Source organism: Crocuta crocuta, unplaced genomic scaffold, assembly GCF_008692635.1.
Source record: "Crocuta crocuta isolate KB4526 unplaced genomic scaffold, BGI_CrCroc_1.0 scaffold61, whole genome shotgun sequence".
Lineage (NCBI taxonomy): Eukaryota > Metazoa > Chordata > Mammalia > Carnivora > Hyaenidae > Crocuta > Crocuta crocuta.
Window position 1 is genome coordinate 5,713,147 of NW_027528369.1, and position 14,905 is coordinate 5,728,051.

The 14,905-nt window shown below is 42.9% G+C and overlaps 1 protein-coding gene and 1 long non-coding RNA gene across 5 annotated transcripts in view; one reads left to right on the plus strand and one right to left on the minus strand.

Moving 5' to 3' along the window:
* Positions 1–14,905, plus strand: part of HSD17B2 (hydroxysteroid 17-beta dehydrogenase 2) — an 84,059-nt gene that overhangs the window by 55,867 nt on the left and 13,287 nt on the right. For both annotated transcript variants that reach the window (XM_077754213.1, XM_077754215.1), the window contains one exon: positions 14,144–14,281. In XM_077754213.1, coding sequence (XP_077610339.1) covers positions 14,144–14,281 — 138 coding nt within the window. The remainder of the gene's footprint in view (positions 1–14,143; positions 14,282–14,905) is intronic.
* Positions 1–14,905, minus strand: part of LOC144223473 (uncharacterized) — a 70,786-nt gene that overhangs the window by 47,383 nt on the left and 8,498 nt on the right. For all 3 annotated transcript variants that reach the window (XR_013332700.1, XR_013332699.1, XR_013332698.1), the window contains exon 2: positions 6,087–6,138. This is a non-coding gene — a long non-coding RNA (uncharacterized LOC144223473). The remainder of the gene's footprint in view (positions 1–6,086; positions 6,139–14,905) is intronic.

A 14,905-nucleotide genomic window follows, 5' to 3' on the forward strand; every position in this document is an offset into this window, starting at 1 on the left:
TGTGTGTGTGTGTGTGTGTGTGTGTGTGTGTGTGTGTGTGTGTGCACGTGCCCCCAGTAGAGAATCTCTGGCCTTGGCTGTAGATTTCAATGCATGTATGCACTCTGAGTGCTTAGCACAGCTACAGGTACATAGAAAGCACACTAGTAAAAGGGACTTCTCTAATGAGAGACAGTAATAGTTGCCCACCCCATCGAGCTATTTAAAATGCATTAAAGTTACTTTCCACCAAAGTAAGTGGCCCTAGAGATTCTTACAAGTCTATTAATTACAAGTATCCCACAGAATTCCAGCCTCGAGTAAGGTCATACTTAGTCCAGAGAAGTTGACTGTGGGATCAGTCCTGAACTTCTTGCCAAGTGGCTGCCTTAAGGAAATCCTCTGGCAAATCGTTTGGCCCTTCCCCAGCTGCTCAGTGATGTGAGAGGAGGCCGCGGCTATTTGCTTCCCTAAAACTCTCACAAAGTAACTGGGGCTAGCGTTGGGCAAGGGGAGGAAGTAGAATCAGACTCAGTGAACTTCTCTGTACCGAGTTGCACTAGATGCTTACACTTGCCTAAAATCATAATTCTAAAGTGTGCAGAATGCAGATATCAATTCCTTTTCTAGATCAAGTACACTAGCCTGGATCATCCAACTGGTGTGATGGAGTCAGGGTTGGAAACTGGGTTTGCTTCTTTGACTCCAAGTTCTATGTTACTCTGACTATTCTAGACTGTCTGACAAGAATATACTAGACAAACGGGGCATGAAAACACAGGCCCTGACTCTAGAATATTTAAATGATGACTAGGAAGTGTTAGCAATTTAGGGATGTTTCCTCCACAAGGCCTTCTCAAACACCAGTGTGTGTGTCATGATCACTGGGAGATCTTATTAAAATGCAGAATCTGGGGCACCTGGGTGGTTCAGTGGGTTAAACGTCTGACTTCAGCTCAGGTCATGATCTCACAGTTTGTGAGTTTGAGTCACGCATTGGACTCCATGCTGACAGTGCGGAGGGCTACTTCAAAACAACGGCAGGAAATCAAAACTATAGTGAGACAGCATTTCATACCCATGATAATGGCTATAAAAAGCAAAGCAAAATAAAAACCCGGAAACAACACTTGATGGCAAGGATGTGCAGACACTGGACTCCTCATGAGTCGCTGATGGGAATGTGAAATGGCCCAGCCTCTATGGAAAACATTTAGTCGTTCCTTAACAAGTTAAACATAGAATTATGATATGAGCCAGCAACTCCAGTCCTATGTATATACTAAAGAGAACAGGAAACAGGTGTTCAAACAAAAACTTGTACACGGATGTTCGTAGCATTCATTATTCATACTGGGAGAGGTGGAAACAACCCAAATGTTCATCAGCTGATGAAATGATAAGCAAAATATCATCTATCCATACACTGGGATATTATTAATCCATAAAAATGAATGAAGAACTGGTACATGATACAGAATGGATGAACCTTGAAAAGATTATGGTGACAGAAGCCAGACACAAAAGGCCATGTGCTGGATGATGCTATTTATATGAAATGCCCAAGATAGGCAAATCCAGAGAGATGGAGAGCATATTAGCATTGGGTGGCGGTGAGGAGGTGGAAAGGGAATGCGAAGGGACAGCTTAGCAGATGGAGGATTTTCTTTGGGTGCGATGCAAATGGTATGGAGCTAGACAGCAGTGATGCTTGCACAATATTGTGAATGTACTAAAGCCACTGAATTGTATACTTTACAAAGGCTAAGTGGTGGGTTTTACGTTGTATGTATTTTATCACAATAAGGAAAACAATTCTGTGCCCACTTCCAAAACTTCTGATTCAATAGCTCTAGTTAGAGTGGGATTTGAGGATTTGCCTTTGTAACAGATTCCTGGCTGCTGCTGGCTCCCAACCACACCGTGAGTAACAAGGTCCCAGACTTTGACTTTGATACTCAGATACTTGGTCACATCCCCAGAGACTGTCCGGTTACAAGGGAATAACCAGATGCTATTAGTCTCAAGTTTCCGCTAACAAGGCCTAAAGGAGATTATCAAACCTGCCTCCTCTGGGGCCATGTGCTTGGTCTGTGCTTCCAGCTTGGAAGAACTCAGTAAAGGAATGGACTTTGTTGCTTGAGTTGACTCCAGATCACCTTGGAGGTGGGAGAAACTGGCTGGGAGTCCTCATTACACTCTCCTAAGACAAGGTCATGAGAGTTCTGGCTTAGGAAGGTATTAGAGAATGAGACAGTTGGTGTGGGCATGGGACCCTGGGACCTCTTATTAAAGAACAAAAATTCAACTAAGCAAATTTCAAAGACCTAAGTGGTTTTATTAACTGATTCATGAATCAGGCGGCACCCTGACTAACATGTAAAGGGGAGCTCTGAGGAGTTATATAAAACGGAAGGTTTTTATAGGAAAGAAGGTGGGGTATGGAGATTATCAGCAAAAGAAAAAAAAAAGGATTGTTTCTGGCAAATTCACTTTCCCTTAGGGGTTAGAGCACAGGGTCTTATCATGACTTCATCTTCCTTTGGGGGTGGTTGGAGGGAGGGGAATGTGACAGATGACCTCGCTGGTGCTGACAAGAAAACTCTTGACTGACCCAGGTAAGACTACAGGTCTGGAGGAAGTGGAAACTGCAGTTAGGTTAGGTATGAAGCCTCCTGTTGGTGATGTGGCCTAGCATAAGTGACTCCATTTGGGGCCTATGGTTTTTCTTTTTGACTCTGAATAAAGGACTGTCATCCTATACCCAGTTCTACTGTGGACTGTCCTATAATTCAACGTAATTCTGACAGTATCTACCTGGAAATAACATCAGATCCCAAAGGTTAAGGGCAGCCCTATAAGACAGTCCTCTCACCCCTACTTCAGATATCAGTTTGTCACCTGTGCTTCTGGACCCACCAGCTATAGAAGAGAGGTTCCAATGACCTTCTCCTTGGTTTCAATTAATTTGCTAGAGCTGCTCACAGAGCTCAGGAAACCTGCTTACTTACTGGATTACCAGTTTATTACACAGAATATTAAAGGATATGCATCACCAGTTAGATGAAGATATAATAGGATACAGCATAGGGAAGGGCCAGGGAGCTTCCACGGTTTCTGAATCTCTGCGTGTTATGTGTTCAAAAGCCTGGAAACTTTCCAAACCTCTTCCTTTTGGGTGTTTATGAGGCTTCATTACCTAGACACAGTTAATTAAATCTTTTGGTCATTGGTGATCGATCTCAATCTCTAACCCTAGCCCAGGAGCTGGGGGTTTGGAGAAGGAGGGAAAGTTCTGCCCCTCCCATCATGTGGTTGGTTCCTTAGGCAACTAGTCCCCACCCTCAGGTGAACTCCCGTCACCTCATTAACAAATGACACCTTTGCTGCTGTCATCACTTAGGAAATTCCACGTGTTTTAGGAGCTCTGTGCTAGAAATGGGTCAAAGACCATTTATATCTGTTTTAAATCACAGTATCACTTCCTTCCTCTACAGCCTCAGGCTGAAAGGTTGCACTGTTTCTGCCCCCTGCTGTCTTTCGCAAAACACTTTGTCTTCCATAATTCCTATGTACTCACCTGTACACTAGCGTTAGGCAGAAAAGAGAGGATCTCTTTGTAGGTGTTGATCCGGTGGCACTGAAGAGTTTTTGAGGTCCTATGTGACCTCAGAGGACATCACGTCCATTTGGCTGGTAGAACCTTAGGAAATGTTACTTACTGTGTATGCCACACCAAGGGAGTCAGAAAGGGTCCCTGTCTGAGGACACTTGGGAGAGAGAGGTCTCTAGAATTCTTCCCTAAGCTCAAAATTGTAACTCGAAGTCTCCCTTGGTTTAAGTCCATCACAACAGAATCAACAGCATGAATGCTGAGTTTATTTACCTGCCAGGGAACAAAGTCATTGAATATTTCCCTGAGGCAAACTGGGAGGGGGGACATGAAATCTTCTGGAGGGGGGTGGGATGCTAGAGTCATGATGGCTACACTAAGGATAGAAATTTTGCAGTCAAGAAGGGGAAAAGAGTCCATAGGCCTGTATGTGATTGGTTAAAATAAGCCCTATTGTTGACTGGGTATTAAGTCACCGCAAGTACTGAATCATTTATTAGAAATGGCTACTTAGAATCTGTTGTGGGGAAACCTAACATTCAATTTCAATATGTCCCAAGCAAGTACGCTGAGTGCAAAGTTTTACTTTCACGTTAGCCACATCTGTTGGTGGGGGGAGGGTTATGTGTGGGATGGAGTGGGAAAGAGGGATCTTGTCTCTTTAAATGTGCTTGCAAACTTGGCAGATGTTTCTAAAGCTCTAGCTTGTCCAGGAGGCTTTTCTCATTTTCTTTTTAAGATTTCAAATAAGCTAGGCCTTATTTTTTTGGCCTCCGATGCCAAACCTCAAAAACCTTAAATTTTTAGTTTCAGTTACAAAAACTTTAAGGAGACTTCATGGGGCTTTGTACAGCCAAAGACCTACATGAGAAGTAAGCAAGGCTGCCTCGTAAGCATGCCTTAAAGGGAGTTTGTATTTTTTAACTTTTATTTGGAAATAATTATAGATTCACAGAAAGCTGCAAGGAAATGTACAAACAAGTTCTGTTTACCCTTCTCTCCTCCTCCCCTAATAATATCTTGCAGAACTATAGCAAAATATCAAAGCCATGTAATGGACATTGCTACAATGCACAGAATTACTGAGATTTCGCCAGTTATATCTACATTAATTTATGTGTGTGCTCATAGTTCTGTGCAGATGTATCACACATACAGCTTCCTGTAACTCCTAACGCAATAGCTACAGAGCTCTTCCATCACAAGTCTCCCAAGAAATGCTCTCTGGCCACATCCACCCCTTCACCCCCACTCCCAACCCTGACCACATGAATTTGTTCTCCTCCATCCCTATCATTTTATTTCAAGAATATTATATAAATGAAACTATTCAATATGCAAACTTTTGAGATTGGCTTTCACTCAACATAATTTGAAAGGAATATATTTGATCCAGGTTTATATAGCTCACAAAACCTCTTTGTCCAGCACGGCATTACAAAGTTTCTTTAATTTCAATCCCAAAACACAACATATCCTGTCCGCCACCCCTTCCCTGTATCTGTGAGATTTAGATCAGGGATAAATGCTGCCAGGTCCCTATACAGCTTCTGAGATCATGTGTGAGCCTTCTATAGCCAAAATAGAGATTATAGGTGTTTTTTTTTTCTATATCTCAAGCTGGTATTAGCATTTACATGTACAGAGGATGGGAATATATGGAAAATTTTCAGAGATGTTCTCTAGAAGTGTTTAACAACCCTGGCTGCACATTAGAATCACCTGGGGGAACTTTAAAAAAAATCCCAGAGTCTGTGAACCACAAACCAATTAAGTCACATGGGAGTGGGGACAGGAATAGATTTTTTTTTTTTAAAGCTTCCCAGGCAATTCCAACTAGCTACCAAGTATGAAAATGACTGTTCTAAAACAATTTAGCTGCAAGAGAGCAGAGGTGCTCAAAATTTGGAGTCGCAGAAGTAGATCAGATTCACCTGGGTAATTGGGGAATGCCAGAAAAGCCTAGGTTTTTCCTCCTTGATGGACCTTGGCCTCTGGGTGCTTCCTTAGCCCCGTAGGTGATTCTGATGCTCCCTAAAGTCTGAGAACCACTCACTCAGAGCACCATCCTCACACTAAAATCACTTGCAGAGTTTTATTTAAATACTGATGGATGTTCTGATCCCACTGCCAGAATGTTTTTTATTTCATTGCTCTAGAGTAGGGCCTGGGCATTGCTTTTTGTTTTACTGTATTTTAATGTTCCCACAGTGATTCTACTATGCCTACTGAATTATGGAATTAAACAAAATTTAAAAACGAACACAAAATGTATATTTGTCTCTCTGGATTTGTTTAATGTCAGCTAGTGGATGAGTATGTAAATTTCCAAGATGTAGCATCCTTAGAATTACATCAGTACTCTGGTCATTAAGGCTGTAGCCCACATATACACCCAGGGTTGCACATCCCTTACCAGTTCTCCCGCACCCCAGTAGTTAAGCCCTCTATTTTGGAAGTCAAGTTTCCCCTGTAGAAATGGAAATAAACTTACCAAGTTCATTGCAATCTCTTGCTTTGCTGCCTTCTGGCAATAGGATTTTCACCTGAGTGGAGCAAAAACAGAAATTAAGAATCTAACTGAACAGGCAACGAAGGGGTACATAAGGTCAGGAAGGGAAAATGCCCTGAGACCCTGTGTGGCTCTTGCTCAGGAAGCTTTGCACATCTGCACTTATTTCATCTGATGCCCCGAGGAATCCTAGATACTAATATGAAACATTAACAGCAAGGTTGAGTCTATGAGGTTAAGCCTTCTGGAACTGCCATTTTGTAGGTCATAAATGGTCTAAAAATGGCAATTTCACAGAGTTCAACATCATACGAAAGACAAATCTATGTTTTCTGTTTAGGTTGATAATAGGGGATATGATAAATTCTTACCATCGGTCATGCTGTCCATTACACAGTGCATCACCATGGATACACATATTCAGAAATATGTGACCAATACCCTAATGTAACAGTTCAAGGAAACAATCAACAAAACTAATGGGCAACCGATGGAATGGGAAAAAGATAGTTGCAAATGACATGTCAGATAAAGGGCTAGTATCCAAGATCTATAAGGAACACACCAAACTCCACACCCAAAAACCCCTAAATAATCCAGTGAAGAAATGGGCAGAAGGTAGAATAGACATTTCTCCAGAGAGGACATCCAGATGGCCAACAGACACATGAAACGATGCTCAGCGTCCCTCATCATCAGGGAAATACAAATCAAAACCACACTGAGATACCACCTCACGCTGGTCAGAGTGGCTAAAATGAACAAATCAGGAGACTCTAGATGCTGGTGAGAATGTGCAGAAACGGGCACCCTCCTACACTGTTGGTGGGAATGTAAACTTGTGCAGCCCCTTTAGAAAACAGTGTGGAGGTTCCTCAAAAAATGAACAATGGAACTCCCCTATGACCCAGCAATAGCACTGCTAGGAATTTACCCGAGGGACACAGGAATGCTGATGCATAGGAGCATATGTACCCCAATGTTCATAGCAGCACTCTCAACAACAGCCAAATCATGTAAAGAGCCTAAGTGTCCATCAACTGACAAATGGATCAAGAAGATGTGGTTTATCTATACCATGGAATACTACATGGCAATGAGAAGGAATGAAATCTGGCCATGTGTAGCGACATGGATGGAACTTGAGGGTGTTATGCTGAGCGAAATAAGTCAGGCAGAGAAGGACAGATACCATATGTTTTCACTTATAAGCGGATCAGGAGAAACTTAACAAAGAACCATGAGAGGAGAAGGGGAAAAATAGTTGGGGAGAGGGAGGGAGGCAAACCATGAGAGACTCTTGAATGCTGAGAACAAATTGAGGGCTGATGGAGGGGAGGGAGAGGGGAAGGGGGGTGATGGGCATGGAGGAGGGCACTTGTGGGGATGGGCACTGGTGTTATATGGAAACCAACTTGACAATAAACTATGAAAGAAAAAAAGAAAAAAAATCATTTGGATTGGTTTTATATTGATTGACTGATTGATTTTTAAGTAGGTTTCCACACCCAATGTGGGGCTCAAGAGTCTCCTGCCCTCCTGCCCTAACCAGTCAGTCTGATTAGCAAGCAAGTCTAGGATAGGTCCTAGGAATCCACAGAAACAAGTGATGAGGGAGCCAATGGCAAGCTGGTAGCAAAGCATAAACTAACACCCCATGGGTGACCCTCCCCCCACCAGGTGGGACCTGTGTGACATTCCTCAGGCACTCCTGGCTGCCAAGAACAAAGGGAAAAACAAATGGTTAACTGATAGAGATCACAGTCATGCAAGACAAGAGTCTTCATCAGTTAATCACTTAATGATTTACAAGAAAAAAGACAATCTCCAAAAACCTGTAGACTCAATTTCCTGGAGCCCTAACATCACTCTCCCTTCCACAGTGGTGTGGGGAACACAAAGAAGAAAATGTAGGTAAAATTAGATTTCCTGACAAATATTTGAGATAGGCGGAGTAAAACATTCCTCCAAGGAACTCCCAACTGTCTTGTCTTAATGTTAATGCCTTACTAAGGGAAAAAGAACTTTAGCTCAACAATTAGCAAGGTCTCCAGTATCTTATGAGTCCTCTTTATCATATGAAATTCCTCTTGGAAACCTCCCTTTTCCTTTAAACCCTCCCCCTCCCCAACGCCCAACTCCATAGTATATAATCAGTCACTCTTTATAACCCCTGTGCAGTTCTTTCTGTCCATAGCTCCTGTCTCCATGCTTTAATAAAATCACCTTTTTACACCAAAGACATCTCAAGAATTCTTTCTTGGCCATCTGCTCCGGATCCCCACCATCGCTCCAAAACCACATCACAAATACTGCGGGAGATCCTAAAACAGGTGCACTCACTAATCTAGGAAATACCAAACCTATGGAGCCTTTAGGGCTATTGAGATACTGTGAAAACCTTCAGTAGCACTCTTATATGGAGCTCACTTTGTGGCCGGCACTATTCTAATATATTGATATATTCAACCTTCACAACAGCTCTATGATGCATATACCATAATTATTGTTAATTTACAGATTAAAATACAGAGGTGCATAAACATGAGGGGTGCCTGGGTGGTTCAGTCAGGTCTGACATTCGGTTTCCGCTCAGGTCATGATCTCACAGTCTAGTGAGTTCGAGCCCTGCATCGGGCTCTGTGCTGACAGTACGGAGCCTGCTTGGGATTCTCTCTCTCTCTCTCTCTCTCTCTCTCTCTCTTTCTCTCTCCATCCCCCCCAAGTCAGCTGTTTCTGTATCTCTCAAAATAAATAAACTTAAAAAAATTTTAAAAAGAGGTACATAAACATAAAATTTTATGTATCTAATATTAATTGATTTTACTAATCAATGACAGAGCTGGGATTTGAACCTAGGCAGTGCTGGCTCCAAAATCAGCTCTTCACCATCTCCCTCTGCTAACTGGCCTCGAAACTGGCCAAGCTCCCCTCATCTATAAGACTGTGGGGAAGTGAGGACTCTCGAGCCCTGCAGACTGGGTTGCAGGTGAGAACAAGTTGCTTTACTGGCCTTTCTCCCCAGTAAATGGAAAAAGTTGGATTTGGAATTCTTAAGATTTTGCGAAACTAGAAATCACTTTAAAAAGCATCAGCTGGTTATCTGAGGCAAGACGGGAACTGGAGTTTAACGTTTGATGCCAGGTGCTGGATTGAAATTTCATCAGTTAAGCCTTAGGACTCTTTATTTATCTATTTGTTTATTTTAAAAAACTTCAATTTTTTTAATGTTTATTTTTGAGAGAGAGAGAGAGAGAGAGAGAGCTCGCAAGTGGGAGAAGGGCTGAGAGAGAGAGGGAAACTCAGAATTGGAAGAAGGTTCCAGGCTCTGAGCTGTCAGCACAGAGCCTGACATGGGGCTCGAACACAGGAGCTGTGAGATCATGACCTGAGCTGAAGTCAGATGCTTAACCGACTGAGCCACCCAGACACCCCCCAAAAACATTCTTTAACATTTATTTATTTTTGCGAGACAGAGTGAGACAAAGCATGAGCGGGGGAGGGGCAAAGAGAGAGGAGGGGACACAGAATCTGAAGCAGGCTCCAGGCTCTGAGCTGTCAGCACAGAGCCCCATGCGCTGCTTGACCCCACAGACCATGAGATCATTACCTGAGCCGAAGTCAGATGCCTAACCCACTGAGCCACCCAGGGGCCCCTATTTATTTATTTTTACTGCTTACTTATTTTATTTTAAGAGAAGAAGAGTGAGCATGAGTCGGGGAGGAGCAGAGAGAGAGAGAGGGAGAGAAAGAGAGTAAAGAATTCCAAGCAGGCTTCACACTCAGTCTGACTTAGGGCTCAATCTCACAACCGTGAGATTGTGACCGGAGCTGAAATCAAGAGTCAGATGCCTAACCAGCTGAGCCAAGCAGGCACCCCAGGACTCTTTCCTTTAAGTGACAGGGATGAACTTCAAAGTAGCTAAAAAGAAGAGGGAAAAGGAATTTATTCATTTACCAACTGACTAGATAGAACTAAGTTCTAAGGTGGGATCATCTTGGCTCTCCCCTACCTTCACTCCTCATTTCCCTCAACCCTCCGCTTCCAACTACTACTCTTCCCTTTTTGCTCCTCTGCTTTCCTTTGCTTATCTTCTCTGATGTAGTAATAAAAATGGCCTGGGAGTTCCACTTTTCTACCATTGCATACTTACATAACCGGGAATAAGCAATAAGGTCATCTCTCTTCCACCACTTACATCAGGACTCTGGCTCAACTGAGGTCACATGCTCAGCCCCAACCCAATCTCCAGGTCCAAGAAATGGGGTATTGGGACTGGTCAATCTGCCCCTTTCAATGAGAAAAAAACAAACAAACAAAAAAAACAACCCAATGATGACAGCCTTCCTACAAAAACAGGGAGATAAGGATGAGTATTTCCCAAAAGGAAATTATGTGATCCAGACCAAAGCTTTAATAATCATGTTAGAATAAGGATGATGATTGACATTAACTATTCTAGGTATCTCTACTTCAATACCTATGCTCTTCCCATCCCCCGGTTTTATTGAGATATCATTGACATAAAACATTGTACTGGTTTAAGGTGCACAATATGCTGATCTGATGCATGTATACATTGTGAAATGATTACCACGAAAGGTTAGTTACCACCCATCACCTCACATAGGTACAATTTTTTTCTTGTGATGAAAACTTTTAAGATTTCCTCAGCAAATTTTCCAATAGATGATACAATATCATTAACTATAGTTACTATGCTATACATTACATCCCTGGAACTTATTTATAACTGCAAGTTTGTACTTTTTGACCACCTTCACGAATTTCACCCCCACCCTCCACCTCTGGTAACCACCAACCTGTTCCCTGTATCTATGAGTCTGGTTTTTGTAGATTCCACCTGTAAGGGAGATTATATAGTATTTCTTTTTTTCTTTTTGATTTATTTCACTTAGCATAATGCCCTCAAGGCCATCAAGATCCTCATGGTCTATCCATGTTGTTGCAAATGGCAGGATTTCCTTCCTTTTTAATGGTTGAATAATATTCTATTGCATATATATATATGTATATATATATATGCATATATACTATGTTTTCTTTATCCATTCATCCATCAATGAATGTCTTAGCCAGTTGTTTCTATGTCTTAGCCATTGTAAATAATGCTGCAATAAACACAGGGGTGGAGATACTGTGCTCCTTAATTGAAATTTTTATTTTTTTAATTTTATTTATTTATTTTTAAATGTTTTATTTCTGAGAGAGAGAGAGAGTGAGAGAAAGCGACAGCATGAGCAGGGGAGGGTCAGAGAGAGTGGGAGACACAGAATCTGAAGCAGGCTCTAGGCTCTGAGCTGTCAGCCCGGAGCCCAACGCGGGGCTCAAACCCATAAATCGCGAGATCATGACCTGAGCTGAAGTTGGACGCTTAACCCACTGAGCCACCCAGGGTCCCCTAATTGAAATTTTTATTGAAATTATTATAGATTTAGCTAAAGTTTTAAGAAGGAATGGAGAGAAATCTTACGTACCCTTTACCTGAGTACATATGGTTAATTCATTCATAACTGTAGGACAGTATTATAAGCAGTATACTGATAATAATTTACCAATTTTATGCAGATTTTCCCAATTGTTTGTACCTGTATGTATTTGTTTCCATACATTTTATCATCTCATTTTCTTTTTTTTAAATGTTTTTTAAAATATATTGTTGAAGGGGCGCCTGGGTGGCTTAGTCGGTTAAGCGTCTGACTTTCGCTCAGGTCATGATCTCGCGGTTCGTGGGTTCGAGCCCCGCNAGCATTAAAATGTATATATATATTGTTGAAAGAGAGAGACAGACAGAACGTAAGTGGGGGAGGGGCAGAGATAGAGGGAGGCATGGAAACTGAAGCAGGCTCCTCCCTCCCTTCCTTCCTTCCTCCCTCCCTTCCCTCCTGCCTTCCTTCCTCTCTATTTCTCCCTCCCTCCCTCTTTCCCTTCCCTTCCTTTAAAAAATTGAGATATAATTCACATACAATAAGCTGCTCATATTTAATGCACACAATTTGATAAACTTAGATACATGTATGTACCCAGAAAACCATCACCACAATCAAGATGGTGAACATGTCCATCATTCCCCAAAGCTTTCTTGTCCTCCTTTCTAACCCTTCCCCCACCCACTACAGGTACCCACTGATCTGTTTATATCACTATAGATTTGTTTTCACTTTCTAGAATTTTAAATATGTGGAATCATATAGCATGTACTGTTTTTGGTCTGGCTCTTTCATTCACCATAATTATTTTGAGACTCATCCATGCTGTTGTGTATATCAGGTTCATCACATATTTTTAAAGACATTGTTTTTGGGGCACTTGGGTGGCTCATTTGGTTAAGTATCCAACTCTCAATGTTAGCTCAGTTCATGATCTCAGTGTTGTGAAATCAAGCCCCACGTTCAGTGTGGAGCCTGCTTAAGATTCTCTCCCTCCCTCCCTCTCTCTCTCTAATTTTTTAATTTAATTTAATTTTTTTATTTTTAGGTAATCTCTACACCTAACACGGGGCCTGAACTCACAACCCTGAGATCAAGGGCTCCATGCTCCATTAACTGAGTCAACCAGGCACCTCTCAAGTTCATTCCTTTTAATGAACTTTAAAAATTTGTTTAAATGTTAATTTATTTTTGAGAGAGAGAGACAGAGTGGGGAAAGGGGAGAGAGAGAGAGAGAGAGAGAGAATCCCAAGTAGGCTCCACATCCATGAACGGTGAGATCATGACCTGAGGCAAAATCAAGAGTCGGGTGCTTAACCAACTGAGCCACTCAGACACCTCCCTCTCAAAGGACACTGTAATGGCTGAGTGGTATTCCACTGTGTGGCTATATCTGAGCTTATTTAGCCATTGTCTAGAGCTTGCTTTGTTGGCCAGGGAAATCTTTGCCAAAGCTGGGAGCCCTAATGTCCAGTCACCCTTGGTTCCCCATGAGGTCCCCTGAATGCTGCATGCCTTCACTGTCCTCACCCTTCCCACTCTCAGAGTCCTCCAGTTAAAGAATGCCAGGAACACATGGGTATTTGTTTCCTAGGGCTGCTGTGACAATTACAGGTGGCTTGCAACCACGGGAATTTGTTCTGTCATGTTCTGGAGCCCAGAAGTCTGAAAGCAAGGTGTTGTCAGGGCACCCTCCCTCTGAAGGCTTTAGGGGAGGATGCCTTTTTGACTCTCCCAGTTTGTGGGGACTCCAGGCATTCCTTGGCTTGTAGCCATATCAACCCCAATCTCTGCCTCCTTCTCCACATGGTCTGCTCTCCTGTTTTCCTGTGTCTCCTCCTTTTCTGTCTCTTACAAGAAAACCCGTTATTGAATTTAGGGCCCATCCTGATCCAGGATGGTCTCATTTTGAGATCTGTACATTAATTACATCTGCAGAAACCCTTATTCCAATTAAGGTGGCTCCACTTCTCTGGTTTCCTTTGTTGCTGCTTTCCATAGCTCCTCCTGAACATCGGATCCAATGATAGACCCAGTTTCAGGCTGTTTCTCCCAGCTTCTGAGCTAAGTGTGATAAGGTGCAATGAAGAGCATCTGCCTCACCCTAGAGTAAGCCCTTTCTCACTCCCTCATACAGAAATGTCCCATTGTTCCCCATGGTGTGCATTACCCCTTGCTGTGACAAGTATTAGATGCACTTTGTTCAACTACAGTGCCCCTCCCCCAGATATGTCCACCCGGAACCTCAGAATGGAGGTTGGCCAACCTGGAAGGTCAGAGTCTGGGGCAGCTTCTCTTTCTGCCGCTTGAATCGCATTTAGCTTAGACTCTGGGACAGCTTGCCCTTTATGTGGCTTGTCATTGGACTGTGACAGAGCAGCCAGGGAAGGCAGAAGCAGAGGAAGCTAGAGGATGGTTGTGACCAAGAATATGTGCTCATGTAGGTACTGAGAGCTCTTGTCTGTCTTTGTTTGCTCTGGTCACCAAGAGACCAGTTCCTGGCATGCAGTAGGTCCTGTTTAAATACTTAGTGCATGAACAGATAAAAACATCAGACCTAATTTTTTTCTCTCTCATTACTTCCGCAGGGGGGGTCCCAATGGAAAAGATGGCAGCCTATAGCGCATCCAAGGCGGCCCTGACCATGTTTTCAGCAATCATGAGACAAGAGCTTTCCAAATGGGGAGTTAAAGTCTCTGTCATCCAGCCTGGAGGCTTCAAAACAAGTAGGTATCTCAGTTCAAGAGCTCCTTAGTGTTCATCCTGGAGGGGAGGCTGAGGGTCCTTTGTCCTGACAGGGCTCAGCTGGAACCCCTCAGTGGTTGGCCAAAGAGGAGTTGGGATGGAGGGCCTCTTTTAAGAATAAAAGGACCGGGGTGTCTGGGTGGCTTAGTCAGTTGGGCATCTGACTTCGACTCAGGTCATGATCTCACGGTTCATGAGTTCAAGCCCCACGTCGGGCTAAGTGCTGACAGCTCAGAGCCCGGAACCTGCTTTGGAATCTGTGTCTACCTCTCTCTCTGCCCCTTCCCCTTCACACTCTGCCTCTCTCTGTCTCAAAAATAAAAGTAAACATTAAAAAAAGTAAAATAAAAGGAGAAGTGCCACATTTTTCAGGGCATGATTGTTCCCCTGCATCTGTCCACAAAGGAATTAAGTTTGATGTCATATATTTTTCTTTTTTTAATTTTTAAAATGTTTTCATTTATTTTTGAGAGAGACAGAGCTCCCCCTCACCCCGCCAATATGGGGCTCAATCTCACCAACTGTGAGACCATGACTTGAGCCGAAATCAAGACTGAGCCACCCACGCACCCCAGATGTCATATGTTTTTCAAACACTGTCCCCT